Consider the following 15,185-nt stretch of genomic DNA (forward strand, 5'->3'; position numbering starts at 1 on the left):
GGACGGTCCGCATTGGTCTGACGCAACTCCTCTGCGGTCTGCCAGAGCAGGCCCCTAGCCTGCAGACCCCTCCATCCCCCGCCCTTCCCCCCCCCCCCCAGCTACCATCTTGCAGGTCTTTGCGTAGGCCAGGACGCTTCGTGCTGGTTTGTGGAGGGAGGGGGGAGGCGGGAGAACTGGCTGCTAGGAATGGCGCACTGGGGCAGACAAAAGACTCTAAGCGACACTGAATTTGCTTAAATTTTATTAGGGTTCACAAGGAAAGAGGCGGGACTTCTGGGGGGAGGGGGGAGGAATACCGCAATGGCAAAGCGGCCTTGCATAGACACCGAGGCGGGCTAGTGGGCATGGCGAGAAAGGGGTTCAAGGGAGAAAGAGACTTGGGAGAACAGGGTGGCAGCAAAGCCACAGTACGGCTGCGGTCAAGGCCACAGCTGTCCTCCTGGCTTCAGCATCAGGGTGTCCACGTCACACAGCACAGGGAGAGGGGTTGGGGCTAACACTGACAAGGAGAAAGGGGCTAGAGGGGCCCTGACCAAGGCATCACAATAAATACATTTAGCAGCACACAGAAGCCTGCAGGGAAGGAGGGTCAAAAAAGGAGGAATTCTCCTTTCCCTCCCTCCCTCCCAAAATAAGAACTCTGCAATTATTAAACCATAAAAATAAACTTTAAACCCGTGTACGAAGTCGGTCACCCCCCCAGAAGTGCAATGTGGGGCCGCGTGGCCCTAGCTGAGGGGGAGGGCAAATGGGGCAGGAGACAGGAGGTACAGACTGGTCCTCCAAAGGGTAAGATGTTTAGTCGTTTTTCCCCCACTTCTCCGGGTCGTCCCAATCGTTGGGGACCTGGAGCACCTCCTCAATATCAGAATCTTCTGAATCCACTTCCCTTCCTTCCTCCTCATAGCTGTCTGGTTCACTACCTGTGAAAGAAACAGAGGCAAGAAGAGGGAAATGGAGGATTGTTACTTGGGCAGGTAGATATTACTAGAAAAAGGGAACAAAATACATTGGCAATGTTTTTGAGGTCTGAGACCCACTGCCAAGTGTCTCTACTTCTGTGTGTGTGCTTGTACTCAAGTCCATGAGTGAGGAGGAAGTAGGAGCAAGGCAGGAAGGCAGCGTGAGAGCCTTGCCACTGTCAAAACAGATAAGTCTCTGAAAGTAACCTTTTCTGTCTCTCTCTGTCCTATCCCCATTCCGCAATCTGTGTGTCTTCCTGACCTCAGATTTCAGCTGAATAAACCTATTCATCCATAGGCAACTCCCTCACTTCTTCCCCTTCGTGTGATCCAAACAGGCCCTAGTTTGTCTTCTTCAGCCCAATTCCCTACTTCCCTTACACCCCAGGTCTAGGCAGCCAGCTCTGCTTCCCATTCTTGGAGAGATGCCAGTGGACCGACAATTCCTTCAGTTTCTCTACTATACCTGAACGATGTCAAATTTGACCTCCGGGAATGGTTGATATTCTTATCTTCTACCTACCCCAGGAGCTCACCTCTGCCTCTTGTCTGCCTACAACCCAGCTCAAATACCTTTCATCAATCTTCCAGGACAGAACAATCCCAGGAGCCACCTAAAATACTGTTTGTTCCCTCACTCCCTGCTCCATATGTAACCTTTTCTCATTTCTCCAAATGAATTATTTGGTGAACACTGAACAACTGTCTTCTGTATTCAAGAAGTACTGTCTTCTGTATTCAAGAAGTTTGGGAAATGCAGAGTTCTGCAAAGTGGATGGCCCCCCCAGGACTGTCACAACTTTTAAGAGAGTAATATTGCAATGTAGCATTCCCTAACATGTATGACCAGCAAACTTGTCTTTGAAAAGCAGCTTTCAGAACTGAAGGGGAAAGGTAATTTTGGAAACCATGACAAGCATACCATGTTATTTTATCCTTGTAAGGTCTTCATTCACATTATTCATTCCATATAGAATGCTCCTCAGGGGGAAATAAAGTTTCTGATTCAAATATCAACTTTCTCTGGCTCTCTTTTCAACCTTCCCCACTCCTTGAGGTAGATTTACTTGCTCTATCCTCTGGGTTCTCAGAGCATACTGCACACCTTCCAAAACTCTGGGGAGTTCCCAAGAAGGGGTGTGTGTGTGTGTGTGTGTGTGTGTGTGTGTGTGTCTGTGTCGGTGTGTGTGTCTGTGTGTGTGTGTGTCCATCCGCAAGAGACACTTGCCCTTTTTCAGTTTTCCACTCACCATTTGCCATATGTCTATTTATTTCTTTTGTTTTATCAGTTATGAATAATCCACCTAGAACCTGGAACTGATTGTTTTGTTTGGTGTTGGTACATTTGTACCTTAAATGTTTTCTGACCTTCCTTATTTAAGAAGTTGCAGAGAATGCTTTTTTCTTTCCCGTGTAAGAATAGATGGTGTCCATGCCTGTGAAACCCTGTACCAGGCTTTATCTGGGGAAAGAGAAAGGAGGGAAGAGAGGAGAGAGTCTAGCTTACCTTCTACACTGCCCTCTTCCTCCTCTGATTCATCAGAGATGATCTCTATTTCATCCTCATAAATGCCTTGGTTGATGCTGTTTTCCAGATCCTTGTCAAAGACTTCAAAGTGATTCTTGTAGTATTCAATGTCTCTATCATCATCATCACTGCCTTCATTGTCACCTTCATTGCCGTCATCATCTTCATCACTGCGCTCATCCCCATTGTCACTATCACTGCTGTCTTGGTTGGTGCTAGTGCTGCTTTGGTGACCACTTTCCAGGTTCTTCTTGTCACCGTAAATATTCTCATAGGTGAGGTTCCCATTATCATACGTGTTGTTTTTTTCCTGGTTCTTGCCGGTGTCATCAGGACTCTCATCAGCACTCTCATTGCTGTCAGTGGTCTCGTTGGGGTTCTCATGGTGGTGTAGGTTCTCACTGTCACACAGGCTCTCGTTGATGTCAGTTATCTCATTGTCAGTGGTCTCGAAGTAGTCAGTGGTCTCCATGAAGTCAGAGATCTTGATGTTGTGGATGGGTTCGTTGTCGGTCTCGTCGATGTCTGAAATCTCACTGAGAATGTGTTCCATTCCATAATACTCATGGTCATCTTCCATGATCACCATTTCATATTGCTCCTTATTGCTCCTGTTGGAAAAGTTTGGGGCTGAGTATGGGATTAGTAAGAAAGGATATACCCAGGGAAGACACTAAACGGTGCTAAGTTAATTGATGGAGGCAGGAGACAAGGATGAGTCTAGGGTGGGGAACTGTCTCATTTGGGCACCTGACTTTGTAACCTCTGGACATTTGTGGACATTGTTCTTTCTTTGGAAAACATTGCATTATATTATCTCAGAGGTCTTTTGGCTCTCTCTCTAACAAACCAACTCTCAGCCATCAATTCCCCCATCACCTCTCCTTGTCTTCTCGCTTCTTTCTGTTTGTCCTACAGCCACGTTCTCTCATGTAGTAACGTAGAGGGTTAACCCACAGGTCATTCTTGATAATCTGTCAAAGGAAAAGGGAGAACAGAGCCATGAGTATAAGCCCAAGACTCTCCCTACTCCCAACCCACCAGTAACCCAGAGATAAATGTAGCAAATCCGTGTCTGGCAATGCCAGAAGGGGCCTTGCCTCAGCAATCCTGTCAGCCTCTGGGAGGCTGTGGTTTGAAAACCAGTTGAAGAAGCTGTCACTGGTATCCTGGTTCCGGCGATTGTGGGCCTGGGGTTCCTGGCCACGGTGCCAGCGGATTGGGGTTGAGTGAGACACCAGTCGGCCTATGGGGAGATAAGCCATACAGAAGGGAGTGGAAAAGAATAGATGAGGGGAAAGGTAGATGCCCTCCCTGCAGTATTGCCACTTACCAGAGCGGTTGCGTTGGAATTCCTTGACAATAACCATGTTTGTAAAGTAGGGGTTTGTCTGGAAATACAGCTTCATTTTGTAGCCCATCGAGATATGTCTGAGATCCTGTACCTGCTCAGGATGGGGGTAATGGTGGTATGTGTCCCCTCCTTGGCCTCCCCCCCCCCTCACCTCTAAGGACCAGATTCCTTGGCTTTCTTCTTTCGCCTGACCTGGAGATTGGTCAAGTAGCGGAAAATGTCTTCATCACGTTGGTTGATCAAGATTGAAATTCTGGGGTGGTTGAGGAACTAATGAGTGGAGCAGTTTAGGTCAAGGATTTACTATTCACTGAGAGGGAGGGAGGGAAGGTTAGGGAGGGCAGAGCAAGAGAGGCTGGACTAGGAGAATTCTTTCGGTGTTCATGTGATGCATGTAGACCAAGTGAGTCATGGGTTATGACATATATTTTCATTCCTAGTATATCATCTATGTAGTGAGAGCCTATGTTTTTATAAGCCTCAGTGTTAGAAGACTTTGACACTGTTCATCCATGTTCTGTGTTTAGGTGCTGAGTCCATGTCTATATGAACTGTCTTGACATGCTGTAAACTTGTATTCACAAAACAATCTGTGTTTAAGGGCTGAAGGTTTGTGTGCAACTGTGTTTGCTTACTGGCCCTGTGGTCATGTGATGTTGTGTGGCTGGCTCTTAGAGTCTACGTGCTGAGAATCTGTGGCCATGTATAGTGCTGTGTGTCTGGATCTGGAAGTCATGTGTTTCTATCTTGTTACATGTATGTGTGTGTATATATACATACATAGAATATGTGCCCCAGTGATAAGCCAACAGTAAATAGTATTCTTCCTCTCCTCTTTCCTTTAACCCCTTGATCTCCATATCCAGGTGTTCTGTCTTCTCACCCTTCAGGGGCTCTAGACCCTCTCTTGTCCCTCCCCTCTAATGCAGGCCACTCGAGTCAGGATTGTGATTTTCAGGCATCTATGTAAAAACCTAGGTTTGCAGAGCCCTGTATGGTTTAAGCATCCTTTTCTGGGCAGTTTCTCTGCTATTGTGCCTTTCTCCTCTACTGTCTGAGTCAGTTCCTCATTTGAATGCCAGCCCCTCCCTTCTACTTTTACTGTCCCCAGGCCAGGGTCTAGCTTTTCTGCTGTTTCCCCCCTTTTCCCCTCCTCCTTTTACCATGTGAGATGCATTTTTATTTTTATCTGTTGTTGTTGTTAGGTTCCCCTCCCAGCTTCCCATCAGCTTTTTTTTTTCTTAAATGCTGGGCCCAGTTTTTTTTATGCTGTGTGCTCCCATTTCCCCTTCCTCATCTCCAGTCCAGCTTCTCTGCTGTTTTGCCCTCCTCCTTCCATCCCTCTTCCACCCAATCTGGTGAGTCTTCTGATAGGGGACTCACCCCCCCCCCATTGTGTTCCTCCCTCTCCCCATTCCCTTTCTGTCATGGGTTTTTGGCACATGAGTATCAATGAGAAGGATACTGCTTTGACCCAGAAGCCTGGGATATGCTGGATGATGACGTCTCTGCGCTCCAGAAAAGGTCTTCGCATCTGGATGAACTTACGCTTGAGACGCAGGAAGGCCTTCCCAGCTTTGATGTTCACAGCCTCCAGGTCCATTTGAATGCTCTCCAGAGCCTCCAGGATGCTTTCTATCCTCTGGGCATTCCTCTCTTTGCTTTCCTTCTTCCCCTTCCTCTGCTTCCTCCTCCTCCGCCTCCTCCGCCTCCTCCCACTTTCTTTCTCATCCTCATCCTCATCCTCCACTAAAATGACAGCCTCTTCCTTCCTCTTTGGACCGACTAACACCTGGGGCTCCCATCCCCCTGAGCTACAGGTTTCTAGGGCCTTCTGTACAGCAAGACCACTGGGCTCCGCAACCTGAAAGTCAATTTCCAGGCTACCCCCACTGGCTTCGGAAGCAGGGAGTGTTTCCAGGCTTCCTGCGGGTGGGGGTAGTTCCCCGTACCCTGAATCGATGGTAGGATCCCAGCCGGGTCCCCCAGAACCCAGGGTGAAGTACGCGCGGATCCCCCCCTCCTCGAGAATGACATAGGGTGGAGGTGGGGGCAGCGTGAGGCCCAGTCCCACCCCCCTCATGTCAGCCAGCACCTGTGCAGCCTCGGTTTCCTCTCGGAGCCTCGGGCGCTGCTGGGGTGGCGGCAGGGGCAGACGCAAGAGCGGCGGAGGTGGCGGAGGTGGTGGATCGCGTTGAGGGGTCTCAGAGCTGCTTAGGCGGCGGGTCTTGGCCGGAGGCCCCTCATCGGGACGATCCATGATGACCGCGCTCAAAGCTCAGAGGGGTCGCTCTGGCTGTTTTGCTCTTGGGCCCCGGGCCTCCGCTACCAGTTCCACCTGAAGAGAAGCCGCCGCACCTCACGCGACCAGCTCCGCTCACCGCCTCGCTCTGACGCTCCCTCCCACAGCGCCTACCCTACTCCCTCCGCGCCAGCCTCTGAAGCCTCGCCCACTCCTTGATGCAAGGGGCCTATTCGGCCTCGCGATTGGCTGCGGGCCTTCGCGGCGGCGCTCACGCTCCTCCGACCCCTGCCCGCTCACACGCAATCTGCTTGCCAACACTACACATCATCACTTTCCGATTGGCTCCCCCTTGAACCGCCAATCACTGGGCTATTCCCCACCCCAGCGATGACATGAAAACTTCAGCGCGATTGGCTGCTAGGAGAGCTGGGGGAGAAGCCCCTCTCCCTCACTTCTGTAACATTTTATCCAATGGGAAAAGTACCAGTGGTTCTGAAGACCAAAAAACAAGGCGAAAAACAAACGCAGACACTAAGCAGGATGTGCTAAAAAAAAAAAAAAAAAAAAAAAAAAAAAATCGAAGAGCCTCGCTATCGTTCTCCCCACCCCCAGCTTCTCTCTGCAACTACGCACTTCTTAAATCTATCTGCCTTTGCTCCCCATTCCCTCTTAGTGTTCCTGGGGTGAATGAACTCTGCAGCTCCTCAAGGCAATAGTTGCCTTAGTGAGCCCTGAAATTTAGGTGCCCAAAGGTCCTTGGTTTGGGGATCAATTTTTCACATGATTTTTCCCCAGTCACATTAAAAAGTAACTTCCACTGCGTCATAAAAATGATTATGATTCAGCTCATCTACTACATTTTTCTGGAACTTTCTCTTCATCTACTAACTCTCCCCTCTTCAAGTCTTTTTCAGTGTATACTGTTATTAATCACATTTTAAGATTTTATTATTTTTAATGACCAGACATGAATGGTCTTTGGTGAAGCATGATGGTGGAGTTTTGGCTTTGGTTCTAGAATTTACATCATGGGGTACACTAGAACCCTAACTAAATCTCTACCCCTCTACTTCCTCTAAATCAGGCATTCTCCCAAAGGGATAATTGCGTATTGCATTCTTGCTCTGGTAGAGCATTAGAAGGAACCTAGGGATCCATCACCAGGAGAATGGATAAGAAAATGTGATACATGTTTTAGATGGACCACCAGAATGAATTAGATCTATGTACAGCAACATGGCTGGAACTCTCAAAAACAGAATGTTGAGTGAAAAAACAAACAAACAAGATTTATAGTACAATAACTTTATGTAAATTAAAACACAACAATACCATATTTTCCACAGATACACATATGTAAATAAACACATGAATGGTGGACTGGAAAGACATACATTAAATACACAAGACTGGGTGCCCGTATGTGGTGGGGAAGGATGGGATCAGGAATGGGTGATGAAGGGACAAAATCAAACAAGAAGATAAAAAGGCCTTGCATAGACCAACGATGATATAGTGTGCCAAGAACTGAGGAAGATGGTCAGCTCAATTCTGTGCACCTGAGAGAATAAGTAAGTAAATAAATAAATAAATAGTAAATTAACTGAGTGCCTAGGGAATAGGCTGGCTGGATATATTCCCAGACTACCCTCCCCCCCACACCCATTACATCCCTTACTCTGAATTTAGTCAAAGCTGATCAAAATACCAACTCTGTACAGTGGATTCTTAGAGAAGGGCTCCCAGCCCAGACTAAGCAGTGTTTCCAGAAACAATTACTTTGTAGAGGACATTTCCTAAACTCATTTATTCCCCATTCATGTTTGCTCCTCAATTCTCAGTTCCTATCCTCTATAGGGGTCCTATTTTCAGGAACACCTTCAGTTTTGGGAAGGTGATTGAACCTACACACTTTAAGAGGAGGCAGGGATCTCAAGCTCCCTGTCCTCTTCACTCTGTAATCAGAGCCTGGGCCATGGAAGGAGCAATCTTAAGAGATGGAGTCGACTGTCTTTCTTCATACATGTATAGAATTTCCAGCTTCCATATGAGCATTCTACTTCCTGCTATAGGCACATGATCTAGTTTGTCGCGTCTCAGGTATGTGTGTGTCTGTGTGCATGCACACACATGCACCTGTGCATGTATGTGTCATGTATTTCCACACGCTGGCATTTGCTCACATGTGTGCACAAGGCAAGTTTCCCTCTGGAGTACGTCATCACAAAAAAAAATCACATGGAAGCGCACTGCCTTACTCACTCATACTTTCCCATATGTAGTCACATAGTCAGGACACACACACACACACACACACACACACACACACACACACACACACTCAGAAAGAGAAAACATCCAATATAGTGTTGTTCATTTCAGTTTTTCCATTTACAAAATCCAATGGTGAATCCAGGCAGTTAGAAAAAAATGGAGGAAAGCCCTCCTAAGTGTACCCTTTTTACTCCCCACCCTCTTGGTCTTCCCATCCCACCCCCTCAGAAAGGAACCCCATCACTATCACTGAGAGAATAATTTCCCTCACTCTCAGCCTCTCAACCATTCTGGCTAGCCTTTCTGAGGTCACTCCATAGTTAGGTTCATTAATGTCTCTCCTGCCTAGAGTGCCCTCCTCGTTCCTTTTGGGTCAAGGCTTCCTCAGTTCCAGGCTGTCTTAGGGTAGGGAGGGACCTTAGGACAAGGGTTTCTATGAGGAGTGGTAAAGGGTGGATAAATACAGATAGATCCCTGCCAGTGCAGGACATGAAAGGGGGACAGAACCCCGGCAAGCTCAGGCAAAGGAATGCCAGCTTGGCGCACCAGTCCACAGAACTGGTCTTGAAATTAGCCCAGAGTGGACTCTTCCCCTGGGAGGGAGGCATGGGACCCCTCACTTGGGGGAATGGCTGCAGGCTGCTCCACTTTGGATATAGGTAAGGTAAAGGGAAGAAAAGGGAGAAGGACTGTTTGGATCAAGAACATTTGGGGCTGAGGATCCAGAAGGCCAAGGGGAACCAAGGAGAAGCTTGAGGGCCCTGAGGCTTAATGGGTACAAAAAACGAGGTCAGATAGGAATGGAGTCAAGTCTACAGTGTCTCGGAGTTTGTTTGTACCACTATCAGTTACCAAGGCCCCCAAGGAATTTTCATCTTCAGAAAAGAACCCAGGAGACAATCCTGAGGTTCAATAAAGCTTTGATCCCAGGCTCTGGGGTCCAGTTATTCTGAGGGAGCTCTTCTCCCTCTTTATACTTTCAGGGCATGGGCCGCCCCGGCGCGCATGGCTCCCATATCAGCCCTAGTGAGGTTGTCTGTCCTCAGGGAGAAGAGGTGGAGTGCCGGAGATCCAGGAAGCAGAACAAGAGAATGCAGACAAGCTTGGTCTCTTTAGCTTGAATTCAGTTTCCATTCTCCTCTTTACCTAGCCTGGGTCTATTCTGGGGGGCCCTTCTCCTTACCCTCTTGGCTTCTCATACAGATCCTCAAGAAACACTTGGGAGGTCTGGACATGGTGAGAGGGAGAGGAAAGTGGGCTTGGGACCAGGGTTAGCCAAAAAACAACAGTGCACACAACATAGCAATTAAACATCCTTGCTCCCCCAGAACCCGACACCCCTTGGGTCCCTCTTTTCAGCAGCCTTGGATCAATTTTTCCCTAAACATCCAGGCCTTGCTAAGGGACTTGGAAAGGAAAGGTGCATGGGAGCAATGGGGGCAATAAGAGATCCGGAAATCTATTTTACAGGACAAAATTTACCCTTCTGGACAATGTCAGAAGGAGAAACATTAAAGCAAGAAAGCCTGTCTCCTTGTCTCCTCCTCAGCTACTAGTAGAAAAACCTGTACTTTCAGTTTTTTTTCTTTTTCTGAATTGGAGAGAGAGAGAGAGGGAGAGAGAGGGAGGTAGGGAGGGAGGGAGAGAGAGAGAGAGAGAGAGAGAGAGAGAGAGAGAGAGATGTGAGATTTATAGAAGGAGGCTGCAGAGACAGGCCCCACAAAACTAGAAATGCCTCTTTCCCATTTCTCCACTCAGGCCCACAAAACTAGAAATGCCTCTTTCCCATTTCTCCATTCAGTCCTCCACCCCAGGGAGATGCTGGCAAAGGTGCCTCAGTTAAAGGTGGTTTGAGGGGCTGGGGCTGGAGCTCAGAAAAGAAGACTTCTATACGAGGCCCTACCCACCCCCTTGCTGTTTGGCCCTATCACATGGTGACCATGACTTTTTTCCCTGCCTGTCTGCCTACTCTCCTGCTTCACATGACACAGTAGGGTTCTCTGGGAGCTGGGGCACCTCCTGTGCCCCAGCAGGGGGCGTGAGTCCTCAGGCACTTCTTGAGGTCCTTGTTGAGCAGGAAGCAGACAATCGGATTGACAGCAGCCTGGGCGAAGCTCATCCAAACAGCGGTGGCCAGGTAGCGGTGGGGCACAGCACAGGCTTTCACGAACACTCGCCAGTAGCAGGCCACGATGTAGGGTGACCAGAGGAGCAGAAAGAGCAGTGTGATCGCGTAGAACATGCGCCCTAGCTGTTTTTCACCTTTGACTTCGTCCATCCCCAGCAGCCTTCGACTGGCCGCATGCCCATTCTGCCGGATACCCAGAAGGGTTGGTGGCATGGGCCCACGGCCAAAGCCGGCGATCCAATTGGCAGCAGCTTGGCCAGTGGCCCCAGGGCCGTGGAATGTCCAGTTCTGGCTGATGGCTGGCACCATCTGCACTGGCTTCATCTTGCGGTGACGATACTCGAAGAGGAGCAACTTGCCATAGACAGCATGCGTGGCCGCCATGAGCACAGCCAACATAAGCATGAAACCCAGTGTGTCATTGGCTTTGAAGTAGCGATGCTCAAAGATGCATTGGTCTTCCTCCCGGATAAACTTGTAGGTGCCCACATCGAAGACAGGTGGGAAAGCCATGGCCACAGACAAGGTCCAGGCCATGCAGATGACAGCTGCGCATGTCCAGAGTGTCATGCGCTTGGCGTAGAAGCGGTGGTGGGCGATGGCCATGTAGCGAGTGACGCTGATGCAGAATAGCATGAAGGCTGCATGGAAGCAAAAGAGCACGGCCATAAAGGCCACAATCTTACAGCTGAGTGCACTGAAGGTCCATGAGGAGCCGTGCCGCACAGAAGCCAGTACAAAGGGGAAGCAGACGGCAGAGCGTATGCCATCAGCTAGGCACAGGTCCAGCAGAAAGTAGTAAGGAGCTTTGTGCAGGGCACGCTCCTTGAGCACCAGCAGAGACAAGATGGCATTGCCTGCCAGGCTCACACACATAATCAGTCCCAGCAGCACCAGCTTCACATAAGCTGATGCTGATGGCGGGGACAGTGCACCGCTCACCTCCTCGGGCTCTCCAGTGGTGTTGGCCATAATGAGGGGCAAGGGCTACTCCCAATCCTATGAGATCTGCCAGGCTGGTACTCGATGGACCCTGGGTGACTCCATCAGTTGTCTTGCTAAGCTGCACCTGGAAATGGGGACAAAAAGGGAGACACAGACACAGAGAGACAAGAGAGATGAGAACAGAAGAAACAGACCAAGAAAGAATAGCACATGTAGATACAGAGAGAGTGGGGAAAGAATGAAATAGAAAAATGGTGGCAAAGGTATGCATGGATAAAAAATGACACAGAAATAGGGGGGGGTAAGAAAATGATGAGAGAAACAAGTAAGAGATGGTGAGAAGCAAATGGAAAAGAAAGGGAAGGAAATAAAAAGGAAGATAAGGTTAGTTTGTCTACAAGTTCTTCCCACTGACTTCTTGGCCTAGGGTCAACCTGCTCCTACTGTCTCCTTACTGACTTCCAAAGCTTCATGTCTCTGAATGTATGCCCTTAGTTACAAGTTTCTTTCATTGGTAGGTCTGTGAGGTGGGGATCTTCTCCCCCTTTGCAAGCACTATGGTTGTGTGTAAATTTGGATTAAACCACCACCTATAGTTACAAAGGCCGTTTTACATCACAGCTCAGTACTTACATGTGCACACACACAAACAGCTCAACCAAAATACCACAAAACAGTACTGATTTTTGCTCAGTGCCGTGATCTCATGCATGTGTTTTCAGCTATGTGAGAGACAGAGATCAGGAGGTCACAGTTCAAAATCATCCTGGGCAAAAAGTTAGCCCCTTTATCAGTCGATGAGTTGGATATGGTGGTATGCACCGTCATCCCAGCTATGAAGAAGGTCTACTAGAAAGATCATGGTCTGAGGCAAGTCCTGGACAAAAACAAAGACCCTACCTACATTTTTCTTTTTAAAGCAGTGGGCCAGGCACCACCAATGGCTCAAACCTGTAATCTTAGTTGCCCAGGAGGCTGAGATCTGAAGATAAGGCTTTGAAGCCAACCCTCAAAGGAAAGCCCATGAGACTTATCTTCAATCAACCACCAGAAAGTTGGAAGTGGAGCTGTAGCTCAGGTGGTAGGGGGCCAGTCTTGAGCAAGAAAAGCTTGGAAGCAGGCCTGAGTTCAAGCCTCAGTACTGGCACCAAAAAAGAAAAGAAACAAAGAAAAAGAAAACAATAATAAAAAAAAACAGACAAGGATGAAGTTAGCACATCAAATGATAAGTCCCTAAGAAGAAGTATAAAAGAAGAGAGTGGAGCTAGGGGTACGGAAGACATGGAAGTTTTGAATAAGGTGAGCAGGAAAGGTTTCACAGAGAATGTGTCATCTAAGCAAAGAACTGAAGAGGTGGAGGAGTGAGTCATGTGGCTATCTGGGGGAAGAGAAGTCCAGGCAAGGGGAACAGCCTGAACAAAGGCATTAAGGTGGGATTAGTTATGACACATTTTTCAGGAGAACAAAGAGGCCACAGTAGGTGGAATGGTGAGCAGGGGGCAAGTGCTGATTGGGGTGAGGTCAGAAAAGTAGCAAAAGCAGATGATGAATCTGGGAGAGGTGGCACATGTCTGTAACCCCAGCTATGTGGAAGGAAAAGATAGGAAGGTTGTGGTTTGAGGCCAGCCCAGGCCAACAGATGTGTGATAACAAAGTCTTATCTCAACACAAATCTGTAATCCTAGGTATTTGGGTTGCTGAGATTAGGAAGATTTCAGCTCATGGTCAACCTAGGCAGAAAAGTTTAAGAGACATCTGAGAGATCTGGACTCAGTGGTACATTCCTGTTATCCTAGCTACACTTGGAAGCCTATCGTAGGTGAATCATGCTCAGGCATGTGTCTTATTAGGAAGTGAGAAATTTTCTTTAAAAAAATAAACAGTACTAAATAGGACTAGAGGCAAGACTTAGCAATAGGAGTTCCTGCCTAACAAGCATGAGACTCTGAGTTCAAACATCAGTATGGCAAAAAAAAAATATCAACCAACCAACCAACAAAAATAAGTTGGGTATGATGGTTAACTCATATAATACCAGTTACTTGGAATGTAAATATAGGAGGATAGTGGTTCAAGGACCATCTCAGGCAAAAGTGAGACCTTACCTGAAAGATTAAATGAAGCTTTGGAAAGGACTGGGAGGCATAACCCTTGGTAGGCAAGCATGACATCCTGAGTTTAGATCCCAGTAGCAAAGAAGAAGAGGAAGAGGAGAAAGGGGAGGAGGAGGAGGAGGAGGAGGAGGAGGAGGAGGAGGAGGAGGAGGAGGGAGAGGAGGGGGAGGAGGGGGAGGAAGAGGTGGTGGCAGCAGCAAATCATGGAAGCCATGGTGAGGACTCTGACTCAGAATAAGATTGGAATCATAGGGCTCAGTACGGAACAGGATCCTACTTACTGCGCTAAGAACAGATCATGCGAAACAAAGGTGGAAATGGGGAGACTAATGAGGAGGCTCCTTGAGTAATCCAGGTTAAATGTCATAGCATCCCCATGCCCTTCTCCCTCCTTTATTTTTCTTCCTAGAATTTCTCTCTTCTAACACTATATAAATGACTGTTAAAATTTGATCTTTGCTGGGAACCAGTGGCTCACACCTGTAATCCTAGCTACTTGGGAGGCTAAGATTTGAGGATTGTAGTTTGAAACCAGCCCAGGAAGGAAATACGTGAGACAATAATCTCCAATTAAGTATTCAAAAAGCCAGACATGGAGATGTGGCTCAAGTGGTAAAATACTAGCCTTGAGCAAAACAGCTCAGGGATAGCACTGAGGCCCTATGTTCAAATACCAGGACTGGCACACACAAAAATTTGGATTATTGACTGCCTCATCCTGTAAGAACAAAAGCTCCATGAGAGCAGGGAATAGATTCACAGCCAAGCACTGGTGGTTTATGCCTCTAATCTACTCCAGGAGGCTGAGATCTGAGGATCCTGGTTCAAACTGAGCCCCAGAAAGAAAAGTCTGTAAGACTATTATTTCCAATTAACTAGCAAAAGCTGGAAGTGGAGGTGTGGCTCAGGTGATAGATCAGGTGCCACCAGCCTTGAGTGGAAAAGCCAAGTGAGAGTGTGAGGCCCTGAATTCAAGCCCAGTACTGGCACACACACACACACACACACACACACACACACACACACACACACACACACACACACACACACACACACACACACACACACACACACAAAGACTCACTCTCCTCTAAAAGAGCAGTACTGTGCAGTGGAAGGCTCTCTGAAAAGAAGCTGTGAATCAGTTGGTTAAGGGATTAAATGCACTGGTGAATGGGGAGGGCTCCCTGGAGGCATCAGACTAGATGTGCTGAGAGGGAGAGGTTTGGGGAAAATAGAATAGCGCCTGCTGTGGGCAGCCAGGGGATGTAGAGATGGAATAAGGTATTTGGACAGGGCAGGTCCCATAGGGAAGGCAGCTGGCCTATTGGAGCAGAAGGTTGAGAAGCTCAGAGTTATGGTTGAGGCTGGGTTGAGCTGGGGAAGGCAGAGCTTGAGCGGATGTCTCCTTACTCTCCCCCACCCAGTCAAAATGTTCCCTCAGCATTGTTGTCCAGAGAAATTCAACCAGTTCTTCCATAACCATCTGGAAACTGACATTTGGGGGGAGGAGGGTGAACAGACCTGGGATTTGAACTCAGGTTCTCATGCTTGCTAGGCAGGTGCTCTACCCAGTAAGCCATGCCTTCCACTCCTGTTTTTGTTTTAGTTCCTTTTCAGATAATGTCTCTC

At 48.1% G+C, this 15,185-nt stretch overlaps 2 protein-coding genes across 4 annotated transcripts; both read right to left on the reverse strand.

The window, feature by feature from the left end:
• Positions 1-227: 227 nt before the first annotated feature.
• Tspyl2 (TSPY like 2) lies at positions 228-6,254 on the reverse strand. 3 transcript variants are annotated; one of them, XM_042684885.1, is made up of 7 exons: positions 5,313-6,254; positions 4,040-4,117; positions 3,827-3,938; positions 3,594-3,739; positions 3,373-3,467; positions 2,473-3,101; positions 228-926 (listed from the first exon to the last, which is right to left on the reverse strand). In XM_042684885.1, exons 1-7 carry the CDS (start codon positions 6,105-6,107, stop codon positions 802-804), a joined length of 1,980 nt encoding a protein of 659 aa, XP_042540819.1. In that variant the 5' UTR covers positions 6,108-6,254; the 3' UTR covers positions 228-801. The 3 variants fall into 3 exon arrangements, with proteins under 3 accessions (XP_042540819.1, XP_042540821.1, XP_042540818.1); XM_042684887.1 differs by having other exon boundaries at positions 2,485-3,104; XM_042684884.1 differs by having other exon boundaries at positions 2,473-3,104.
• Positions 6,255-10,344: 4,090 nt separating this feature from the next.
• Gpr173 (G protein-coupled receptor 173) lies at positions 10,345-11,466 on the reverse strand. The gene has a single exon (XM_042684888.1). The coding sequence runs from the start codon at positions 11,464-11,466 to the stop codon at positions 10,345-10,347; it is 1,122 nt and encodes a 373-aa protein (XP_042540822.1).
• Positions 11,467-15,185: the final 3,719 nt, after the last annotated feature.

This window comes from Dipodomys spectabilis, unplaced genomic scaffold (genome assembly GCF_019054845.1).
Source record: "Dipodomys spectabilis isolate Male_0828 unplaced genomic scaffold, ASM1905484v1 ptg000091l, whole genome shotgun sequence".
NCBI classification, from domain to species: Eukaryota; Metazoa; Chordata; class Mammalia; order Rodentia; family Heteromyidae; genus Dipodomys; species Dipodomys spectabilis.